Source organism: Crinia signifera, chromosome 2 (assembly GCF_055691185.1).
Source record: "Crinia signifera chromosome 2, ASM5569118v1, whole genome shotgun sequence".
In the NCBI taxonomy this organism is placed as follows: Eukaryota; Metazoa; Chordata; class Amphibia; order Anura; family Myobatrachidae; genus Crinia; species Crinia signifera.
This window is the reverse complement of record NC_139218.1, coordinates 312,982,690-313,006,506: the sequence shown is the minus strand read 5'-3', so window position 1 is coordinate 313,006,506 and position 23,817 is coordinate 312,982,690. Positions and strand designations below refer to the sequence as shown.

The 23,817-nt window shown below is 43.4% G+C and overlaps 1 protein-coding gene and 1 long non-coding RNA gene across 4 annotated transcripts in view; one reads left to right on the top strand and one right to left on the bottom strand.

Annotated features, from left to right (window-relative positions):
- Window positions 1-23,817, bottom strand: part of COG3 (component of oligomeric golgi complex 3) — a 65,730-nt gene that overhangs the window by 9,248 nt on the left and 32,665 nt on the right. For all 3 annotated transcript variants that reach the window (XR_014469746.1, XM_083168964.1, XM_083168963.1), the window contains exons 16-20: window positions 18,498-18,587; window positions 11,843-11,963; window positions 7,222-7,310; window positions 6,982-7,116; window positions 3,076-3,151 (exon numbers count right to left, since the gene is read on the bottom strand). Coding sequence is in view for 2 of the 3 variants with exons in the window: in XM_083168964.1 (XP_083025090.1) it covers window positions 3,076-3,151; window positions 6,982-7,116; window positions 7,222-7,310; window positions 11,843-11,963; window positions 18,498-18,587 (511 nt within the window). In the remaining variant the exon portion in view is untranslated. The remainder of the gene's footprint in view (window positions 1-3,075; window positions 3,152-6,981; window positions 7,117-7,221; window positions 7,311-11,842; window positions 11,964-18,497; window positions 18,588-23,817) is intronic.
- On the top strand, window positions 4,257-7,520 carry LOC146057575 (uncharacterized). Its single transcript, XR_014469747.1, has 2 exons — window positions 4,257-4,806; window positions 7,110-7,520. It is a non-coding gene; the product is annotated as an uncharacterized LOC146057575 (long non-coding RNA).

Sequence of the window (23,817 nt, the reverse complement as noted above, 5' to 3'; positions counted from 1 at the left end):
ATACCTACGCATTTATAGAGGAACACAGGACACTTTTGGGGAGATGTATCATGCTTTGAAGAGAATACATAGCTCTGGTCATCGCTGCCAATTACCAAGTGTGATTTCCATGGTGATTGGCACGATCCCGTCACCATGCGTGTGGGTCTAATTCGCTCCTGCGAGTCATAGAATGCATTGAGTGATGACTCGCCACGGGTGCGACATTAGCGTGTCAAACAAGCACGAGTGGCCGGATCACAGCAACATATGTACAGTACCAGATAATCTGCCGTCATTTTTACAGGCTGTAATTGGAAAACGAAAGTTGCAAGCTATGTGTTAGTACTTTACCCTTTATCAAAGGCTTGGTGCATCTCCCCAATTAAGAGTAAAATGAAGAAATACATAACTGACTAGTAACAGACCAGTATTAGGCATTACATTGCTAAAGGTCTCCAGTGTTGTTACAGAGAATATACTTTATTAGGTATATACTGAATTACCATGGACAATAATATGTGATATATGGAATAGTGCTCAGTAAGGTATACATATGTAAAGGCAGACTGTAATTAATAGGCTCAGTTGTTATCGATTAGATAATTCAGGTAACTTAATTTACATTTATTATTTCAGGTTTATGTTTACACTATTACACTTTATACCAAATGAAAAAAAAACACAAAAAAAAAATAGTAACAGCAAATCTGTATAGTGACTGTACAGTAGGAATGGGGTCATACACTTAGCACTAGTATCAGCACATGTCTGTATAGTGACTGTACAGTAGGAATGGTGTCACACACAGCACTAGTATCAGCACATGTCTGTATAGTGACTGTACAGTAGGAATGGTGTCACACACAGCACTAGTATCAGCACATGTCTGTATAGTGACTGTACAGTAGGAATGATGTCACACACAGCACTAGTATCAGTACATCTGTATAGTGACTGTACAGTAGGAATGGGGTCATACACTTAGCACTAGTATCAGCACATGTCTGTATAGTGACTGTACAGTAGGAATGGTGTCACACACAGCACTAGTATCAGCACATGTCTGTATAGTGACTGTACAGTAGGAATGATGTCACACACAGCACTAGTATCAGTACATCTGTATAGTGACTGTACAGTAGGAATGATGTCACACACAGCACTAGTATCAGTACATCTGTATAGTGACTGTACAGTAGGAATGGTGTCACACACAGCACTAGTATCAGCACATGTCTGTATAGTGACTGTACAGTAGGAATGATGTCACACACAGCACTAGTATCAGTACATCTGTATAGTGACTGTACAGTAGGAATGATGTCACACACAGCACTAGTATCAGCACATGTCTGTATAGTGACTGTACAGTAGGAATGGTGTCACACACAGCACTAGTATCAGCACATGTCTGTATAGTGACTGTACAGTAGGAATGGTGTCACACACAGCACTAGTATCAATACATCTGTATAGTGACTGTACAGTAGGAATGGGGTCATACACTTAGCACTAGTATCAGCACATGTCTGTATAGTGACTGTACAGTAGGAATGGTGTCACACACAGCACTAGTATCAGCACATGTCTGTATAGTGACTGTACAGTAGGAATGATGTCACACACAGCACTAGTATCAGTACATCTGTATAGTGACTGTACAGTAGGAATGATGTCACACACAGCACTAGTATCAGTACATCTGTATAGTGACTGTACAGTAGGAATGGTGTCACACACAGCACTAGTATCAGTACATCTATATAGTGACTGTACAGTAGGAATGGTGTCACACACAGCACTAGTATCAGTACATCTGTATAGTGACTGTACAGTAGGAATGGTGTCACACACAGCACTAGTATCAATACATCTGTATAGTGACTGTACAGTAGGAATGGTGTCACACACAGCACTAGTATCAGTACATCTGTATAGTGACTGTACAGTAGGAATGGGGTCACACTTAGCACTAGTATCAGCACATGTCTGTATAGTGACTGTACAATAGGAATGATGTCACACAGCACTAGTATCAGTACATCTGTATAGTGACTGTACAGTAGGAATGGTGTCACACACTTAGCACTAGTATCAGCACATGTCTGTATAGTGACTGTACAATAGGAATGATGTCACACACTTTGCACTAGTATCAGCACATGTCTGTATAGTGACTGCACAGTAGGAATGGTGTCACACACGTAGCACTAGTATCAGCACATGTCTGTATAGTGACTGTACAGTAGGAATGGTGTCACACACAGCACTAGTATCAGTACATCTGTATAGTGACTGTACAGTAGGAATGGGGTCACACACTTAGCACTAGTATCAGCACATGTCTGTATAGTGACTGTACAATAGGAATGATGTCACACACTTTGCACTAGTATCAGCACATGTCTGCATAGTGACTGCACAGTAGGAATGGTGTCACACACGTAGCACTAGTATCAGCACATGTCTGTATAGTGACTGTACAGTAGGAATGGTGTCACACACTTAGCACTGGTATCAGCACATGTCTGTATAGTGACTGTACAGTAGGAATGAGGTCACACACAGCACTAGTATCAGTACATCTGTACAGTGACTGTTCAGTAGGAACGATGTCACATTTAGCACTTGTATCAGCAGGTCTGTATAGTGACTGTACAGTAGGAATGGTGTCACACACTTAGCACTAGTATCAGCACATGTCTTTATAGTGACTGTACAGTAGGAATGATGTCACACAGCACTAGTATCAGTAAATCTGTATAGTGACTGTACAGTAGAAAGGATGTCACACACAGCACTATTAACATCACATGTCTGTAAAGAGACTGTACAGTAGGAATGGTGTCACACACGTAGCACTAGTATCAGCACATCTGTATAGTGAATGTACAGTAGGAATGATGTCACACATGTAGCACTAGTATCAGCAGGTCTGTATAAGGAATGTACAGTAGGAATGATGTCACACACGTAGCACTAGTATCAGCAGGTCTGTATAGTGAATGTACAGTAGGAATGATGTCACACACAGCACTAGTATCAGTAAATGTCTGTGTAGTTACTGTATAGAAGGAATAATATGTCACAAACCTGTCTGTGCCCATGGCTGTTGCGATAAGCTGTACTTTGGGCCACCCTGGTTAGCCATGGTTTTCAATGCAGTCACCTAAACAAGAGACTTAATATTAGAAATCAATGCTGGGCATGCAGCACTGTGTCAGAGCTGAGACTATGACCAGTTATCTACCTGGAAAAATACCAGCGTCAACAACTAAATAAAACAGATTAAAGGACAGTAAAAGTAATACCATTCAATAACCCTGAAGTCAGCCCGCAGGCTGCAGTTAATGGGGTAACTGGATGATAAATAGCCTGTTTTCGAGTGCAGGGACCATGTTAACTTAGCAGTAGTTCATACAGGTCCACATAAGCTTAGGAACTTATCCCATATTCTATGGATTAACAACCATTTACTGTGTAACTTACTGGGTGAGAAAAAGTGGCTCCCCCGGGCATTATATCCCTGTGTTACCACCATTTTTCAAACCTGGTAAATTATGGAGGCTACATGTATTCCCCTTATTGTTTTGCAAGATGTTCCATGTATCATCAATAATTAAGTCTGAATTTCTCAAAGTTTAAATACATAAAATGTACATGTCACAGGTGCACAAACCTGTATGTAGTGCTACAAGAGTTCTGAACATACTGAGGCATCTCACTGCCCCCTGGTGTAGACTGGACATGATTGCAACCATAAAACAGGTTAATGATATTTGATCAAATGCCAATATTACTCTGATAATGCATCCAGCATTATATTCTCAGTAGTTGCACAATAAACTCTACTGGAACACCTAATTCGGTAGTATTATACATCAATATAATAATCTACTGTCCTTAACATTTAAATGTATTTTAAACTCTAATACAACAAATACTCCTTTATTTTAAGAAATCTTTAAAAATGTACACATTAAATGGAACAGGAGTGTACTAGATCTGTGCACTCTGCAATGTGTCCAATTTTAGGTAGAACTGAATAGGTTTGTGAACATAATCCTGTAAAACGCTAGATACAGAAACAGGTTTAAGACAGGGCTCGACAAAACCCGGTCGCCTGGTCGCCATGGCGACCAGATTTTGCTTCCTGGCGATCAGTTTTGCCAGGAAGCAGTACTACTCCTCGGGCAGAGTGACTTTAATTACTAACTGTAGCGGGCCCCATGGAGGAGTATACTGTTAACTATAACATCCAGCCAAGCCGCAGCAGCCGGCAGAGCGGTGCACAACTCACCCGGCTGCTGCTGTATCAGAGCAGGTCTGCGGCGTGGCTATTTAAAAGTTGAGCACGGCTGAGCTACAGTGGTAGCTCCTGATTGGCTCGGGAGCCGTCTTGACTTTTCAAATAGTCGCGCTGCGGACCTGCTGTGTGCTCTGATACAGCAGCAGCCGCGTGAGTTGTGCGCGGCTCTGCTGGCTGCTGCGGCGCTGGATGTTTTAGATAACCGGTTATAACCCATCGTGGGGCTATCGCGCTGCGGAACTGCTGTGTGCTCTGACACAGCAGCAGCCGGCTGAGTTGTGCGCGGCCCTGCTGGCTGCTGCGGCGCTGCCGCTGGATGTTATAGCTAACAGTATAACCCACAGCGGGGCTGCTGCTCACGTGGTCTGATGACAGGGGCACCAGAGGCTGCTGCAACTGCTCCTGGATGGAGTCCTCCACCGGGAACCCGATGCTTACGTGTCTGATAGCAAAGACACCAGAGGCTGTTGCCAGCACCCCTGACAGAATATCTCTGCCAGGACTCACTGCTCTAGGTACAGTAAACAGCACTGCTTCTATTGGGAATGAGGGGATGGGGAAATGGAGAGGGGGGCACAGGGGGATATAAACAGTGATGCCTGTGTCACCCTCTGCTTCTCTCACACTGACACTCACTACCTCTCCCTTTCACCCATTTCCATCAGTCCCCCTGTCACACTGCTTATGCTCTCTGTCACACTCTATCTATCCCTTTCACCCACTCTTAGTCACCCTTTTCCTCTCCCTGTTACCCACGGATTCTTCCTGTCAGTCACCCCCTGTTTGTCATTGTTTTTCTTTGCAACACCCCCTGCCTCTCCCTGTCCACCTCTACCTTCTCATCCACTATCCTGTAATGGTCCCCCCCCTGTAGTTTTTTGTAGTTTATGGATCTGCCCCTGCCTGGTATCAATGTGATATGTAATGGACATTATGGCATGTGGTTTTATATATAATGGGCATCACAGTGTGTGGCATAAGGTGCAATAGGCATTACGGTGTTTGGTATACAGTGTAATGGGCATTATGGCATGAAGTATAATACGCAATAGGTATTACAGCATGTGTATGTGTAATGGGCATTGCGGCATGTGGTATGTGGTATAATATCTAATGGGTGTTCGACATGTGTAATAGGCATTATGGTGTGACGTTTTGGCACGAAATTTACCTATTGTTAGTTTTCTGGCTCCTACACTTTCATCCTGGCTCCTAGATTTTTTTTTAAATTGTCAAGCCCTGGTTTAAGAGGATATATCATGGTCTCTGGCTGCAGCAGGAAAACCCGTCACACCTGATGGAGAGAAAGTCATTCTATATATAGCTGCCCAGGGAAGTTTTAATCGCTAAAGTTAGCGAATCCTTTCACAAGAGATATTAAGGGTATTTGTAGCCTGGAAACTAGTCCATTAAACTCTGCAGGAGTTGTTCCTGCTGTCTAATGGAAGTGGAAGGCGAGAGCTGATGTTCTGCGTACATAAGGAAAGCCTTGAGCACATACAGAATATTATTAACAGTTTCTTATATAGCGCACACATATATTTACAGAGACATCAGTCCCTGCCCCAGTGGAGCTTACAATCTATATTCCCTACCACACGCACACACCGACATTCTAGGGTTATTTTGTTGGAAGCCAATTAACCTACCAGTATATTTTTGGATTGTGGAAGGAAAAACTGAGAATCTGGAGTAAACCCACGCAAGCACGGGGAGAATATACAAACTCTGCACAGTTAGGGCCTTGGTGGGAATCGAACCCATGACCTCAGCGCTGAGGCAGCAATGCTAACCATTACACCATCAGTACTGCCGATAATCTATGTGTTCCCTACTCAAGTACTGCAAAATACCTCTTAATATGTCCAAACTAAAAATATTTAATTTCTAATATGAAGTTGAACTCTCTCAGATCAGTGTAATCCAGTTAATATAGTCAAGAAGATTTTTGTAAATTCCATGTAAAACCAGATTAACAAAGGGGGGTGGATGGGACTACAGCTTCAGGGTTCTATGTAATAATAGGTCCATCATTACAGCAGGAGGATGACCAGCCACACAGATGGCCACAAATTATACTGTAAGTATTAAAAATTCTATTTCTATTTTCATCCCAAAATTATGCACTTTTATGTATATAGGTAGACATTGGGGCTGACCGTGTAGGGGGTGCATGTCCAAACTGTGGCCCTCCAGCTGTAGTGAAACTACCCATCCCAGCATGACTTGCCATAGTTTTAGCATCCCCTAATAGCACAACTGTGGCAAGGCATGATGGAACTTGTAGTTTCACAACAGCTGCAGGGCCATAGTTTGGATATGCCTGGTGTAGGGGGTGCATGCGCAGCAGTAGTGTTCATTCTAGCACCCGCTATCTTTGAAAACCCATGCAGTTCCTGTTCCCTGCCTGGGGTGTCACTGTCTGCTCTAGCGCTTCTAGCACAGTGTGGTCTGTATATCAGCAATGCAAACCCCAGACCTGTGCTAGAAAGACCACAGCAGACAGCGACACCCCAGGCAGGGAACAGGAACTGCATGGGTTTTCAAAGATAGCGGGTGCTAGAATGAACACTACGTAGCACAGACCACACCCACACAGCAGTGGCCACGCCTCCTTTCACAATAGGCCCTTGATAATTTTCAGCATCAGTCCAATTGTGGCCCTTAATCTGGACTTGGGGCCAATTTACCTTTGACATGAAATCCTCTAATGGGTCAATAAAAATCTTGCTCTGCTGCTGAATGAACTGCTCACAAGATGTCTTGAGGTGACGATCAACATCCTTTTTGGAGTCAAGGTAATGTTCTTTTATTTCAGGTGTTCCCTGTGAGAGGAGAGAACCACAAACTCGCTACAGTTCTAGCCACACATCCAGTAAAGAGCCATGATATATTGTACTCTACACTTGACGTGAGCTGCTACAAGTTACCTGGAGAAGGAACTCGAGAATGGCATTGTTGCTGTTTAGTCTGAAAAATCGAGGAACGCTCTTTGGGTGGAGAAATTTAAATGTAGCATCTAGAAATCACAGAAGGAGTACAGTGTCATGACAAATATGATTTCCACAAGAACATAGAAACTTCTGCCCGAATGTATCTGAATACACGTAAGGTGGACCAGTCATCTGTGTTTAGGGCAGTGGAGACCATCATTGTCGAAGTTAAACCAATAGCCATAAGCATGCAGCTAATTCGTATCTAAAGCACACACCTATTCAGTATGGCTCTATTTTAATACTGGCTCAGCCCATTAATGGTTCGGCTCGCTGTGTGTACAGTAGATGTCACGTCTTACACTTAAACATACCATTCAAATAACACTTTAAAACAGCAATAGCCTAAATAATCTGCACAGTAGTGTAACCAAGCACAGGCTTTTAGGAAAAGTATTTCAGAATGTTGTACTGAGCCCAAATTCTTCTTTCTTGTCCCAGAATCCCCCAACCTCCCCTCCCAGTACATTGGTATAGCTAGAAATGACAAATGTGATCTTGCAACTTATTATTAAATCTCCATGGCTCCACTGCATAGGAGAAATACCACCTACATCACCTTTCCAATGGTTTCCCAATACACATCTAACCAGGCCCATGCACATCAAAGCCCAGGGGGGCATGAATCAATGCTTGAAGAGAGATAAAGTAACATCCAATCAGCTTCTGTCATGTTTCAAAGACAGCCTGGAAAAGTAGCAGTTAGGATTTGATTAGTTGGCACTTTCGGGCTGATTCAGACCTGCTTGTTCAGGTCTGAATTGGGGCCCAGTCTCCAATGGTCGGGGACTGCGCACAGGCGGCAGTGCGCATCTGCAGACCCCACTCAGCGAGGTCCTTTGTCAAAAATGTCATTGCCCCGGCATTTCATGGGTGTGGACACCCTTGACATTTCATGGGCGTGCCCACAAAAACAGTGGGCACTCCCATAGAAACACTGGGGCGGGTTGATGACATCACATGACGTCAGCACCCGCCACCAATTCAGAGAAAGCTGTGCAACCTTTTCTGCTGTGAACAGAGAAGTAATTCGATGGTGAGCAATCATCGAATGATTTCTTATCTGTGCGGGTGCTTGCGAGAGATGTGTAAGCAAACACATCCGCTCGCAGTGTAGCGAGGGGATCCAGCCGGCAGGTGGAGGGGGAGCATGCGTTTACCGGGGCAGCGTTAACCTGCTCACTAGGCTCTAAATATACGCAGCCTAGCGAGCAGGTCTGAATCAGGCCCTTTATCTCTTTCCAAGCGTTGATACATCTGTCCCAGATCATAAATGGAGTAGAAGTGTTAAGCCATATCTTGTGCTACTGACACAACTGTCCCTTCAAGTCTTACTATGCTGGGGTAGTAAGCTACAAAAGAACTTCTAGTACAGGGGTAGCCAACTCCAGTCCTTGAGAGCTACCAACAGTTAATGTTTTCCAGATCTCATTAGGGAATCACAAGTGAAATCATTAGCGCCATCGGTGGATCTTTTACAATGTGTCAGTGACTAATGAATACACCTGCACACTAGATAAGTGACCTGGAAAATGTGAACTGCTGGTAGTTCTCGAGGACTAGAGTTGGCTACCCCTGTACTAGAACATACAATCTCCCTGGCATAAAGCAGGCAAATCTCAGGCTTTTAACTTAAACTTTGGTACTTGTGTAATAGCCCGGCACTCTACGTTTTCAGCGTAGGCTAAGCAACGCTGTCAGCATAGCCCAATGGCTGCCTAGTGTAGTTAGCGTAGTGACTCCACGGCAGCGCAACGGCTGCCTAGCGCAGTGACAGCACAACACTTAAAAGTACAATAATATGAAATAACAAGACAAAGAAAATAATAAAACAGTTTCTGCATTCACGGAAACTGCAGCTGAAGTTGACGCAGTTGTGTCTGCATCTGTGTCGTCTGCTTTGTCAGCCTTTGGGAGGAGAGTTAGGGCATATAGAATCCTCTGGAAAGCGGTTTCTGCGCCGACAGTTTTTCACCAAATAAATTCTTGAAGACAGGAGTCCAGATTTTGGCACGCAGTGCCCCTTTGCCTTTTGTTACACCACTTACTTACCGGTGGTTTACCCGTGCATGGTGGTACCCTGCCTACTCCAGCTGTTGAGTGTTATATGCATGAAAGAAATCAGAATATATAGTCGTCCCAGGTTCTATATATTTGTTGATGGCGGACATCAGGGTGCTGGCGTCACGTCTGTCCACAGGCGTCACAAAACACTCACCGGTGTCTCTGGATATGCCTCCGAACATCCACTGTTGAGGCAGCACACGTCCAACATGACTTTTAATCTGTACAAAGAGACTCTCGTCCACCTCAACTATTTTTCCCAGACCGCCAATCAGGCGTTGGGGCTGCAACATTAAATCCACGGTGCAGGCCTCCTGCATAAGGTTATTATACAGCTCGGTAGTTTTGTTCGACAACTTTAGTTGTCGTTCACAAAAAAAGATATGCTTGTGAGCTCCTCCGCCCATGAAAATATAAAACTAATGAGGGTAAGAAATGGCATACGACAGCCCGGAAACCAATATGCCGCACGGAGACTGACCTTCTTTCAGCAGGTTTTAATGTGGCAGCGCCACATTAACTCCTTCATACTCAAGCACATTGGGTGGCCATTAAGACAGGTTTGTGTCAGTGGCAGCAAACGGTGCTGTTGAAAAAAAAACGCCACCAACTCCTCCTCTGTCTGCGGCAGGTTAAACATCGTGAGAGGTTCTGCAGCAATTCCTAATTAACTAGGAGCTTATACGAGCGTCAGAAATAATACAGCGGCGGTCACTTCCCCTTTGACTGACTACGGTATCTGCGTAACGCTGATTGACTACACTGGCCTTGGGAAAACTACGCTGAATCTGACAGGGCCGCTGACCACGGGAACACTACGCTACTTCTGACAGGGACGCTAAGCGGCCGCGGGAACACTATGCTGCTTCTGACTGACTACGCCAACTACGCTGGCTGCGCGAACACTACGCTGATTCTGACAGGGATGCTGCGCTAAGTACGTAATGGGCGCCGTGCTATTACACAAGTACCTTAACTTTTAACTTATTTTTTTGCGCAGTGTTCCTGAGCTCCAGCAGCCAAAGTGTTACTCACCCGATTACATCCGCTTTTCAATTACATATTGGTTGACAAAGAAATCTGCCCATTTGCCAAAGATTTGAGCCACTTCTTCTGTCAACCAAGTAAAAACACCAAAAAGGACATATTTACTCCATGACCCCAGCAACAAAAACATACCAAGGGTTTCAGTGATGTTCAAGTGCAATAAAAGTTATACTTCTGGTTAATTGTGCGATATAAGAGAATTAATACATTGGCAGCTGTAATGCTCAGTGGGAACATGCAGCAAGCAGGTAATCCATTATTTTTAAAGGAACTGTAACTGGGATTACAGAAGGGGGTCATACACCGTCCTCTAAACAAATCCTTATTCCACAATTAAAAGAGGTTATAAAACAAAAGTGCACACGAAACATAAATATACTATACAAGAATTGCTTTAACAAATTACACATTTTAAAAAGAATTATCTGTTGAAAGCAAAATAGTGAAGAGATCATAATCTACAATTGTTTTAATTCTTAAATAAAAACAAAAACAGCCAGATTCATAATTTTAGTGTACGTCCATTGGTTCTTAATCATATTATAGTTTTAAAATAAAATATTTCTTAAAATAAAAAATGAATAATTAAGAATATGAATCCTTAAATTCAGCGTTACAAATATGTAATGTAATAACATGATTACATATTGTATATGCAATCAAGTATCCCAGATCAACCAATAAAACTACAGTCTGACAGTTTGCTAAAGTTAATGGCATGCATGAGTTTAAAAAACAAAACAAAAAACTGAATGTATACCAACACATTATAGAATATTGTTAGGATACAATACAGAAGTCTAAGTCATGCTGTTACTGTAAAGAATCAGCTATTTATATTTGAATGTAAACAAACTCTTTCTCTTACAAAATCACATTTTGGAGGTGGTTCCAAACTGCATTTCTCCCTGCTTTCATTTACTGCCACAGACCGCTCCTGCTCACAGACACCTCATTGGTGGCAGACCACCAACGAACAACTGGCTATACAGTATGTAATTGCCAGTTTCTTGCCAAGTACAGCCAAAAGCGATGGTTCCAATTCAAAGATTTAAAGCGGAAGCCACCTAAATTCCTGGTTACACAGTATATTTTAGTAGCATGATGTATAAGTTATCACACGCCTATATTTGTAATTCAAGCACTTGTGTTCAATTCTAACACTGGCACTATTAAAGCACAATCGTGTTACAATTATCATGAAGGTAGCGAAGTGTCACTATTGTCAGCCAAAAACATGCAATAATGTAAGAAAGGGGAGGTTATTCCTTGGTGAAGCAGGGGTCATTAGCGAGCGATAAAAAATAAAGGGTATGCAAGCACTCCGGCATCATGCTAAATATTGCAAGTGAACATAAAAGTAAACCAAGCTGAACATGTAGTAGGTGATCAGAGCAGGACAGGCCCGCGTACTGCCCGGCTTTGGTCACAACCACAATAAAAATACCTCTGGTTTTCCTGAGGTCCAGGGAAATTTCCTTTATGGTGAATTCAGTATGAAAAGGAGCAATCTGCTCACGCAGGATTAGAAGATGTTTGATGAGGAAGAGCTGTCCATCCACTGGCGTCTACATCACAAAATAGAAACAATTATAAAAGTAAACACAAGTAGCTTTAAATATGTTGTTTAATAAAGTGACTAATGGGGGTATGCAATCTGGGATCACAGCTGTCGATACCCGCCAACAGCCGTGATCCTGCCCCATTTGCGGTCAGATCGACTGCATAACGACAGATGGGATTCAATGTGCCCCCTGCTGATGGGCACACAGGGGCGTGGCCGCGAAACCGGCTGTGGATTGTCGATCTGCGGCCCGGGTAATGACAATCCATGGCTGTTATCGGCAAAATGGGCCCGACAGCTTCTGAAGTCAGGCCTGTTCTGCCGTGATCCCGCATCAATGCTGTCGTTAATACAGCATTGAATAGGGAGCCGCTGCTATTCCCCACGTCGGAAATAGCGGCGGCATATTGCATACCCCCCTAAACCAGGTAATGGAACATCAAACAATGTTAATAAAGAGGGTAGAGTATGATCTAAAACAGGCATGTCCAACGTTGGCCCTCCAGATGTTTTGAAGCTACACATCCCAGCATGCTTTGCAATAGTTTTAGCATTCTCTAATAGCAAAACTGTGGCAAAGCATGCTGGGATGTGTAGTTTCACAACATCTGGAGGGCCAACGTTGGACATGCCTGATCTAAAATATTTGATTAGATAGCCTCAGGGTCCTTGCATGTGGGGGGTATACTTACCAGATCCCTGTCTAGATTGCCTCCATCGGGATGCCAGTGTCTGTATGTATTCCGTCTAAACCCTGTCCCATAAGTGCATATCCCAAATTAAAGTGTCAACTTATGTCTATGGGAGAGCCAGGGTACACAACAACTAGGGCTCTTGCAGGGAGTTCACAAGACGGTTCCTACTGCAAACCAATCACATTGCCATTACAAGATCCCAGTAGGGTTCATTAGAGTGGGGTGGCTACATAATAGCACCACTGAAACGATAAGTGTAGGCTCCTGGACACTTCATTTCGATAAAATATCGAATTTAATCATAGTTTGAAACGCTTTACTTATATACATAATTTTATTTTTTACAACTATTTTCAAGAAAATATATATTTATTTTTTGTTCTCTAGAGAATAGGAAAAACCTAAAAAGGTGCATTATCATGAAGACGTAATATGATGATATGTCCAAAGTACTAATAAAGAAGAAAAAGATCTATGTCAGGTCTATGCACCTGATGAGACCTTAAACTATCTACCCATAGACAATAGCTCTCCATTTCAGCAGTGTTAGAATGAGATCTAAAGACATAGTAAACTAAAGTAATGGGTCAGATTTATGGTGGAGGCATCCGGCATCCATATGGCAGCCGCCCGAATCAGAGTTTTTTTTTTTAAAGGGGCAGTTATTTACAAGGCACAGTTATTCCTTGAAAATGACTGCCCATTTAAAGGGGGGGGGGGGGGGGGGGTTTGTCCGGCATTCCGCACAGCGCCGGCGCAAACCAAAACATCCATTTCAATGTACGAGATCCAATTAGAACATTCTCGTACATTGATCTTTTAGAACATTCTTGCATATTTAGTATTGTAATGCAAATACATGCCGTCCTCCCTCTGGAAGTACCTAGTAATGTTTCATTATGAACTAATAGAACCCTTTAATATATTTGTGTGTGGTCCCCACGTCTCTAAGCAGACTTCACCCAAACTGAACAATCTTTTTTCATTTTCTTAAAGTGGCCCATTTTTAGCGATGAAAATATAAGCTAAACTTATCTATACTCTTTAAATCAATGCTTTAAACCATAAATTATACAGCATGTTTAAGGCACGTCAGTAGTGTTTTGATCATGTACTTTAACTCACTGATCTGTCAGCAAAAGATATGGATAATGTGTGACATTCGGGGCAGCACAAGAGAAGGTGAAATCATATAATGACCCATTCATATATAATCTAACTCGACTGGCTGGAACGCGAAGGACGCTCAGACATCCCTAGGGCAGCAATGTGCACGATTTTACAGTGTCTAAACTGACAGGATTCCAAGGGGAAATGTACTAGATTTATCTACACAGAGTGAAAATCTAAAGATATTAGAAAATGCCATTCATCTGTTGCACAACAATACTCACATTTCATGCAAGATACAAATGACATTTTAGTAAAAAAATTGAAAGGTTCAGGACACCAACAAAACCATATACACCATACGGTCATCTAGAACACGGAACAACTCCAGCCATTTACTGTTAATGATGAACCACTTCCATTTGCGTTTACTAGAAGAACATTAACAAAATGTGACTTTGCTGTGATCACCATAAGGAAAGCCACAGTGACCACACAAGTCAACTGAGTAGAATGTGAAGAGCTTCTATATACTATCTAATAATTAGTGGTCACAGCCATAAGACGAAAGGCCAGTAACCCATGGGGCCAGATGTATCAAGCTTGAAAAGTGATAAAATGGAGAGTGATAAACCACCAGCCAATCAGCTCCTTACTGCCATGTCACGGGCTGTGTTTGAAAAATGAATGGTAGGAGCTGATTGGTTGGTGGGTTATCACTCTTCATTTGATCACTTTTCAAGGCTTAGTACTCGCCCATGGTGCTTATTAAACTAGTGTTCCGAGCATTTGCAAACAAAAAAATCTCCATAGCTGGTAATACTTCTGGGCATTATGGCAGGACCCGGTTTTTTAACAAGTAGTTTTGTATTTATTGTGACTACAGGTACTGGAGAAGACTGCGCTGAGAGTCTCATAGCTAGTAACACATGAATGCATTCAAGTTTGGCATGTGGTTTGACAGTTGACACGTGGGCTACAGAGATACATTTACTTGATGGGATATATAGAAACCAAAACTGGAAAAAGACAGAATAGCAAGATAAAGAGACACAGAAGCCAAGGGATGCAGTCACAATCCCAAGGCTGCAGGGGTGAGGAAGGTTAGAGTTAGGCTGTGGATGGGAAAGTCTAGGTTAAGATTTGGGGAAAGGGGTAAGGTAGAAATACTGACAGAGATGTTTTGGGATTCTGTCCGTTTGGATCCCAAATGTTGATCTTCTTACCGTCGGTATCCCGACTGCCAGGATTTCAAACCCCACTGGAAGTCAAAACTTGTAGTTGTTAACACAACAAAAAATTATGAAGTATGGCCGCAACCAATCACTGATGATCAGGCATGGATCGTCCAACATGCCTGACTGATGCAATCATTAGTCAACCACATCTGACAGTGTATGTGCTGCCGCGGCTGACCACACATTATTTCCCTTATTCCTTTACAGCGGAAGTATAGGGAAATGCTTCCACCCAAAGATACAGTATCTGCTGGTTGTCAAGCTGTCCATGACCATGCACATCTGACCATGTTACCCAGCTTCAGTCAAACAACAACATCATCACCATTGAGTAAAGGGAATCAAACTACTTTAAGACTTTAATGGGGCACTATACTGCCACAATAATTATTGCAAATACAGCCGTGACCTTGTCCCGTTGATTGGCCGGCACAACACTGAATCGGCAGGCGGGATTCAATGTCCTGCCTGCTGAGCGCCAAAAAAGGCGCAGAGAGGCGTCTGATTCGGAATGCGGACAAATATACTGTATGCATGTAATATGGGAACAATTACAGCATCTCATTCTGCATCAGCCCCAATGGGTGGTATTTAATGCTATCTGAGTAGCAGTGATTACAGTGGAGTTTTATAAATACTAAAAACCATAATGTATTTGGTAAGCTAAAATATCTGAAAGTACGTGCTCAGAAAAGCTGAAAATGGAAAGTAATTGTTTATCAAATCTAAGAAATTTTGTAGCCGCTGCTTGAAAGACAGGTAAGCGAGCGCAGAATGATGAATGGCCGAGCAGTAATTGCATTTGATGAGAGCGAAGGAGCATGGCTTCACATTGATGCACTTAGCTTAGTCTCACAGCTCAGAGACCTCACAGCCAGAAGAAATCCCCTGTATCTGACAATCTGCAGCTAACAGATTCAGACGTCTTCCTCAGGCAGAACAAATTCTGAGATCATGTTTATTCATCTAAGCACAAGCAGTGAGAGGGCGGCAGGTATTTCATTCTGCTATTTCGCCCTCCAAGAGCTAGAGACAAGCAGATTTTATGCCAAGAACAATACATCATCACTTTATAGTGATAATGCTTTAAACGTTTAATCACTCACGTGGTGACACCTACAAAGCATGTCCTCAACGTATTAGAAAATCAATGTAGATTCTTAGTGCCAACAGAGAAAGTTACATGAACGTGTCATGGACGTGAAGAGAAAATGTGGCAGACAAGGTTCAAGTACTGCTGTAAGAACAAAAATGTAGACACAAAGGGCTGATCACAGGAACAAAATGCTAGATACAGTAGGTGTTGTGGGATTGGATAGTGTCATGAGGTGGAAAACACATGGGGAAGTGGTCATTGGGGGGGAGGGGACAAGATGTCACAGAGGGAAGTGACAGACACAAGAGAAAAGGTCACAGGGGGGTAAGGAGGCGCAAGGAAAGTGGTCATGGGGGGGAAGGGGAGTAACAGTCACAAGGAAAGTGGTCATGGGAGTGAGGGGGAGTAACAGTCACAAGGAAAGTGGTCATTATGGGGAAGTGACAGACACAAAGGAAGAGGTCGTGGGGGGGGGGGGGGTGTGACAGACACGAGAAGAGGTCATGGGGGAAAGTGACAAACAAGGGAACAGGTCATATGGGGGACAGGCACAAGGAAAGCAGTCAAGGGGAAAATGATAGTCACAAGGAAACCAGACATTATGGGGAAGTGACAGACACAAAAGAGAAAAGGTCATGGGGGAATTGACAGACACAAGGAAAGCAGTCATGGGGGGGGGGGGGGGGGGTGTGACATACACGAGAGGAGGTCATGGGAGGGGAGTGGCAAAAGTCACAGGCAAGAAGTGACAGACACAAGGGAAGAGGTCATGGTGGAATTGACAGACACAAGGGAAGCAGCCATGGGGGCAGTGACAGACATGAGAAGAGGTCAAGGGGAGGTGGAGTGACAAAGAAAGCAGTCATTATGGGGTAGTGACAGGCACAAGAGAAAAGGTCATGGGGGAGTTGACAGAGACAAGGGAAGAGGTCATGGGGGGGAGAGGGAGTGACAGACACAACAGAAAAGGTCATTGGGGGAGTGACAGACACAACAGAAAAGGTCATGGAGGGAGTGACAGACACAATAGAAAATGTCATGAGGGCAATGACAGACACAATGGAACAGGTCATGCGGGGAGGAAATGATAAACACAAGGTCATGAGGGGGGAGTGACAGACACACACATGAACACATTGAAATAATGTTGACCATACTGGGGCAATATAATAATGATAGAAAGAAAGCCACTGAAGAATAAAAGGAGGTGTGACTGTCGAGAATCATAAGTGTGGGACTCTACATTTACATCTTCTCCTTTATATGATACAGGTTCAGTATCCTTTGTCCAAATTATTCCGAAAAACAAACAAACAGTCTCCAATACGTATTTCTTTTTTTGCTTAAAACCTATTGGGTACATCTGTATCTGCCACTACTGTGTAAATAACATGTAACTGGCACTAAATATGTGCAATGGCATGATTGCTTGGCATTCAAAGTCAGTGAGATTGTACACAAACTTTGTTTCATGTCTTACAACCTTCTTTCATGCACAAATAAATGTGTGTGTATTTTATGTGTTTGAACAACATAAATGCAAGATACCTCATTGACATATAAAACCACCACCCCGATTATTGAGCTGTGTACAAATCATTCTGGTCTACTTCTAGGATGTCCCCTCTGTAGGAGAGGGACAAGTGCAGGGTGAGTGAATGGTGCCAGCCCTGCCATGTTTGTACAATGACACAAACTTTGCCCTTCATCAGTGGAGAGGAAACAGGTCATGGTTATGCAAATTACTTCCCCCCAACTACTTCATATGAAAGACAAGGAGGGTACGGAACGTGGCTCAGTCCTCCCCAAATCAAGAATATTCTTGGACAAAGATAAGGCAAACATAATAGAAACGTGAGGACAATATGCAGTACTATCAACTGCCTATAACAACAAAAAAATAAAAACTTAAGAATAGTAAGGATAAGATTATTTGAGCAAAAAGCCAACTCTAAAAAAGAAAGTCATAAAAATATTAATGAAATAAAGAAGCAACAACTGAAAACAGAAAAGCAACATTTTGAAAACAAAATACTAAATTTCCCCAACTTATTGTTATAGACCGTTTTCTACAAAACAAATTCTCTCTGTAAAGCCACTGACCTACATGTGTACAACATAATGGAAATGTGTTACAGTGGCTGTAATAGATTGCAATAGGGAAATTATAAAATAGTTCTGGCTTTCAGTAAACTGAAGTAATCTTCAAGTGGCATGTAACAGTGGGGGCAATGCAAACACACACGGCTATTACACTGCAAGACCAAGGGAAATTCATGGCACCCACAAGTATGCTCATTTGCTGTAAGTGCTTTGACATCTGTGTACTGAAAACAAAGTTCTACCTTCTATTTGTACAGCAAAAAAACTAATAGAAGCAGTATAGCAATTTATCTGACCTTGTTCTTTGAAATAGCATCCGAAGCACTCAGCAAGGACTGAATGCATGCTGACAGGGCTTCTTGAGACAGACCTTGGAACACTGCCCTCTAGAGGGAAATAAAAAAAAGAATATATAGATTAAGCTGCACACTCCGATTCCTGGACAAAAAGGGTACACAACACAATGGCATATATTCAATGCCGTGGGCGAGCGGTGACTGCGAGCAGGACTTTTTGCTCGCAGTCACCGCTCACCCTGTCAGTATTCAACTGACTGCGAGGATTCCCCTGGAACGTTGCATAGTGCGAGCGGCCGGCGCGGGGGTTAAACTGCGAGGATCACTGGTTTTCTGCGATTCTCGCAGTTTAACCCCCTCGCCGGCCGCTCGCACCGGCATTGAATACCTGCCATTGTAGGAATGAATGAATCCACACAAATGTAAACACAGATAGTCCAGGAGCTTGGCACAGTGTACCCAGAGTATTAAAAATCAGTCAGTTCCCATCCAAGTTGCAGAAAATTGCGACAATTATGTAAATACGAGTAAAAGACAGGCCAAGAAACCACATTTTTGTTCAACATTACAACTTTCATCAGAAACAAGTAACAATTACAAACATTCTCACCTTTAGAGAATAGATTTATCCTGCACCCATAGCTAAAAGCTTACTGAAACCTGCCGTTGGAACCCCTTCGGAGGGTCCAGGAAATCTGTGATTGAAGACGGAGGCGCTGGGCTTGGCATGCCTACAAGATGGGGAGACACTCCCCAGTCTTGTAGAACATTCCCTGTTGTTGGACCAGCTCCTCACTCCAATCACTGCAGATTATAAATCACGCACAATAAGACTCTCCTCCAGTCTCCAAACCTATAAGCGTTCCCTGAAGACTCATCTCTTCAGGCAAGCTTATCAAATTCCAGAACCAGTCATAGAACCTTGCGTTCTGGTGGAATCGATGCAATAAAGAATACAGTATCTATCCTTATGTATCAATGCCTATTTCCCTATAGATTGTAAGCTTGCGAGCAGGGCCCTCCTACATTTTGACTGTCTGTAAATACCCTGTTTTGTTGTTTCACTGTCTGCTATTGTAAAGCGCAACGGAATATGCTGCGCTATATAAGAAACTGTTAATAAATAAATAAATAAATACTGTAGCTATGAGGGATGTGAGCAGTCACCCAGGACCCATTCTTCACATGTGCAGTCCCCCAACATCAGATTTGGAAGTAACCTATTGGGTTTGCATATAAATCTCAGACTCAGACCCATTGTTTTTATCTAACCATGTGTAAAAAATGTTCTCAGCATTAAAAACATGACTACCATCCACCCACATGCCTGCACAGACCTCTTCATTTACTTAACTTCTTGAAATCAATTTTGATGGCTTATTTTGCAATAGCTGCCCTGCTGTAGCTTTAGAAATGATGTCCATGTATCTTTTTGCAGCAGCTGGTCCTTCTACTTAAAAATAATGACAGCTACTTATCACCTGGGCAGTTGTCAGTAAATGGATTTTCTATCTTCAAGCTTTTTAACATCTGCATTTTACCAGATCTGGGTGCATTAGATATCCAAGTTTAACTGTATTTAACCCTTTGAGTCCCAACATCTCTGTGAGATGTGCAAATACAAATACCATGGTCGCTCCCATTTGTTATATACATTCAAATAAAAAATGTTGTGTAAAAAAAAAAGATTATATTTCCTATATAAAAGGTAAATATTACAGGTCATTATGATGAATAAAAAGGTTTGCTCTGCAATTTTCACACCTATTTTGACAAATGTACTTGGCACTCCAGAGCCGGCCTTAGGCATAGGCCAACTAGGCAATTGCCTAGGGCATTTGGAATGCCTAGGGGCATCAGCAGCTTCTGCTGATTAAAATGATATGCAGCATGCCTATTTTGTGTGTGTGAGTGAGGCTGTTAGCGGCTGTGCGAGTCCTGTCTGCGGGTGGGTGGGTTGTGCAATAGTGTTCGGCATATGTGTAAGGGGCATTATGTGTCATGTATAAATGCATTAATAATGTGTGACATGTGTAAGGGCATAATGTGTGTCATGTGTATAAGGGCATTAATAATGTGTGACATATGTGTAAGGGCCATTATTTGTGTCATTATGTGTATGAAGGGCATTAATAAAGGTTGGCATAATGTGTAAGGGGCATTATGGTTATAAGGACATTAATAATGTGTGTCATGTGTAATGGGCATTACTGTGTGGTATTATCAGGGGTGCCTAGAGAATGGGGTAGGGGGTACAAATTACCCAGGCCAAAGTCTGATGAAAGGGCCCAGTGGGGGCCCCGGACCCCGTCCCCTTAAGTGACAGCATCAGCTGCAGCTCTTCTCCTCTGCACAGCACACACTGCTTTGTGCTGGGTTGCAGTGTGGCCATGGAGGTGCTTAAAATACAATATTTTCTCAGGATTTTTTTCGAAGGGTATAATGTGAATAATATGAGGAGTAATGTACATGAGGTAAAGTGGTACTACTGTGTGATGTAACGTGAATAAGGGACACCATCTCATGATATAATGTGAATAAAGTTGCACTACTGTAAGGCATAATTTGAATTGGGGGTACTATTGTGTGGCCATGCCCCTTCCCAGCAAGAACACACCCCTGTTTGGGCTCCGCACCAAATGGGTGCGCTGTTTCTATTTAAAATATTGCGGGTAGGAGCACCAAAATTATGACTGCAATGATGAGGGTTGATGGTGCTGGGAAAGGGGAGCAGGGTTAGAGACGGAACTAGTGGCGGTGCTAGGGGGCAACAGCCAAAATCTTGCCTAGGGCATAATTTAGGCTAGGGCCGGCTCTGTGGCACTCAAAGGGTTAAAATCCAGGTTATTAGTTATTAAGGCTCTTCAGGAAATATAACTGCGGCCCCATTTTTGTAACACCATGCAACTTTCCTGTCACTTCATTGCATACAGTGCCTTTTGGATTGTTATATTCTTGTCCTGCTAAGAATTAGGACCAAATTCAATAAGCTTGGATATCTTATTACACAATGGAAGCTATTCAATTAAGTTGATGAGAGGAAAGTCTGTAGGTGGTGCACTAAATATGACAATTACTAAAATATACATTTTAATAGTATCAATAAAACTCTACCAGCTAGAGCCACACAGCTTATTTTATATCACTTTTTCATTCTCTTTTTGCACACTTTATAAGATTTTTTGGTACTCTTTACCTAGAAGGGCGCCCACGATTTTGATCGTGGGCATCGTAGGGTAAAAAAAACGCGTCGGTCGCATCGCATGCGACCAAAGAATTGTATGCGATGCGACCGACGCGATTACCGCGATTTACCATAGGGAGCAATGTTAAATGTCCCAATTAACCCGATTTTCCATAGGGAACAATGTTAAATGGCCCACAGAGGCCAAATAGGCACCCTGAAGTGTGAAATGGCCCCCCCAATTGTTAACGCCACCCCACGATCAACGTCAACCCGAAGCATGGCGAGCGCATCGAGCCCGCGAGGGGCGGCGGTACACGTCCTACGACCTTTTCATACCCCTGCTATCCACGTCGGCGTGGAGTTGAGAATAGAAAGTGTGGCGAGCGCAGCGAGCCACCCAGCCCGAAGCGAGGCGAGCCCCGCGAGGGGACGCGGACACCTTCACAGGTATACGCGTCCCCTCGCGGGCTTCACAGGTGTCCGCGTGCCACACTTTCTATTCTCAACTCCACGCCGACGTGGATAGTGGGGGTATGAAAAGGTCAGAGGACGCGTACCGCTGCGCTCGCCACGCTTCGGGTTGACGTTGATCGTGGGGTGGCGTTAACAATTGGGGGGGGCCATTTCACACTTCAGGATGCCTATTTGCCCTCTGTGGGCCTTTTAACATTGTTCCCTATGGAAAATCGGGTCAATTGGGACATTTAACATGGTTCCCTATGGGAAATCGCGGTAATCGCGTCGGTCGCATCGCATGCGATTTTTTGGTACATGCGATGGCCGCCCTTCTAGGTAAAGAGTACCGATTTTTTAAATAGATTTGATCTATGTATACAATTTTATTGAGACTATTATAAGTTGTTTTTAGTAATTGTCATATTTAGTGTGCCTCCTACAGACTCTTACATCTCTTGTCAATTTACCAAATAAAGCAGTCTGAGGCTGCACCCTCTCTATAAAGAATAGAATTGACATGACAATTTAAATATAAGGGTCTTACTAGAAAATAATATGAATTAGTCCATGTGCAGTAGTTCCGCTTTATATCTTACTACAAGCTATTTAATTATAAGGGTATGCGAGTAGACACTGTGCTCACTGATGCAATCTTGTAGTTGCTGCTGGTCTCCAGGGGAGGGGGGCCACCCTCCAACAAACAGTATGGGAACAGGGGGTATGGAGACCTGCGCTATTGTGCTGCTATCTGTGGGTGAACTGAGTAATTGTGCAGGATGGAAATACGTAACCTGAGAGTCAATTGGGAGTGATGAGCTGTACAATGGATACGTTTTAAAACAATAAGCTTTATTAGCTGAAAATTGCAAGAGGGAAGGGGGTGGTGGGGTGATGGACCTCAGCTGAGGACAGGACAGAGGAGTAGATGGGCAGTGGGGGCAAGGGGCAAAGTCTCCAGGAACGGTTTGAACAAAGTTCCACTGGCGAGGTAGTCGTGGTGCGGGAGGCTGGCGTCCCGTCCTCCACGCGGTGCACGCTTACCTTGCTTCTCTGGTCCCTCGGTGTCGGCTCTCTTGCCTGTGTCTGCTGTAGGTCCCCACAGCGTCTCAAGGCTTGGGGGCGGTTCGCGAAACAGGACGGCATCACCGGACTCCGCCTGCTTGCTGACCGGATCCCGGGCCGGACGCCGTGCGCTCGACTCCGCTGCACGGAGGAGGCTTGGTGAAGGGTAAGTGATGTGTCTTCTCCAACGCGTGTCAACCTTGCGGCCTTCTTCAGGGAGTTGCTGTTATTTGCATGAGATGACCGGGGGTATTTAAAGGGTGATCTTGAGAGCGTGTCTTAAGATTGTCAGTCGGCCATGTTAGATGTGGGCAACCATGCCCTTAAGCCTGTACGGAATATCGCCTTGTTCTTTCATAGTCTTTAAACGTATATTTGAGTATATGTGCTTCAACTGGCATCATATACAATGTCTCTGTTATGGGGGAGCCCAAACAGTGTTCTGAATATGTGTTTCGAAATGAGTGTAGGGAATCACGATTCTACACGGTTAGAGCCGCCATATTGGTTATGGGCACTGTTGCCCTTCTTTGTATTTAAATGCTGCGGGCTTTTTATGTGGTGCTAATGGACCTCACCTCATTGTCCACATTGAGGCCTCTTGGTGTTAGGGTT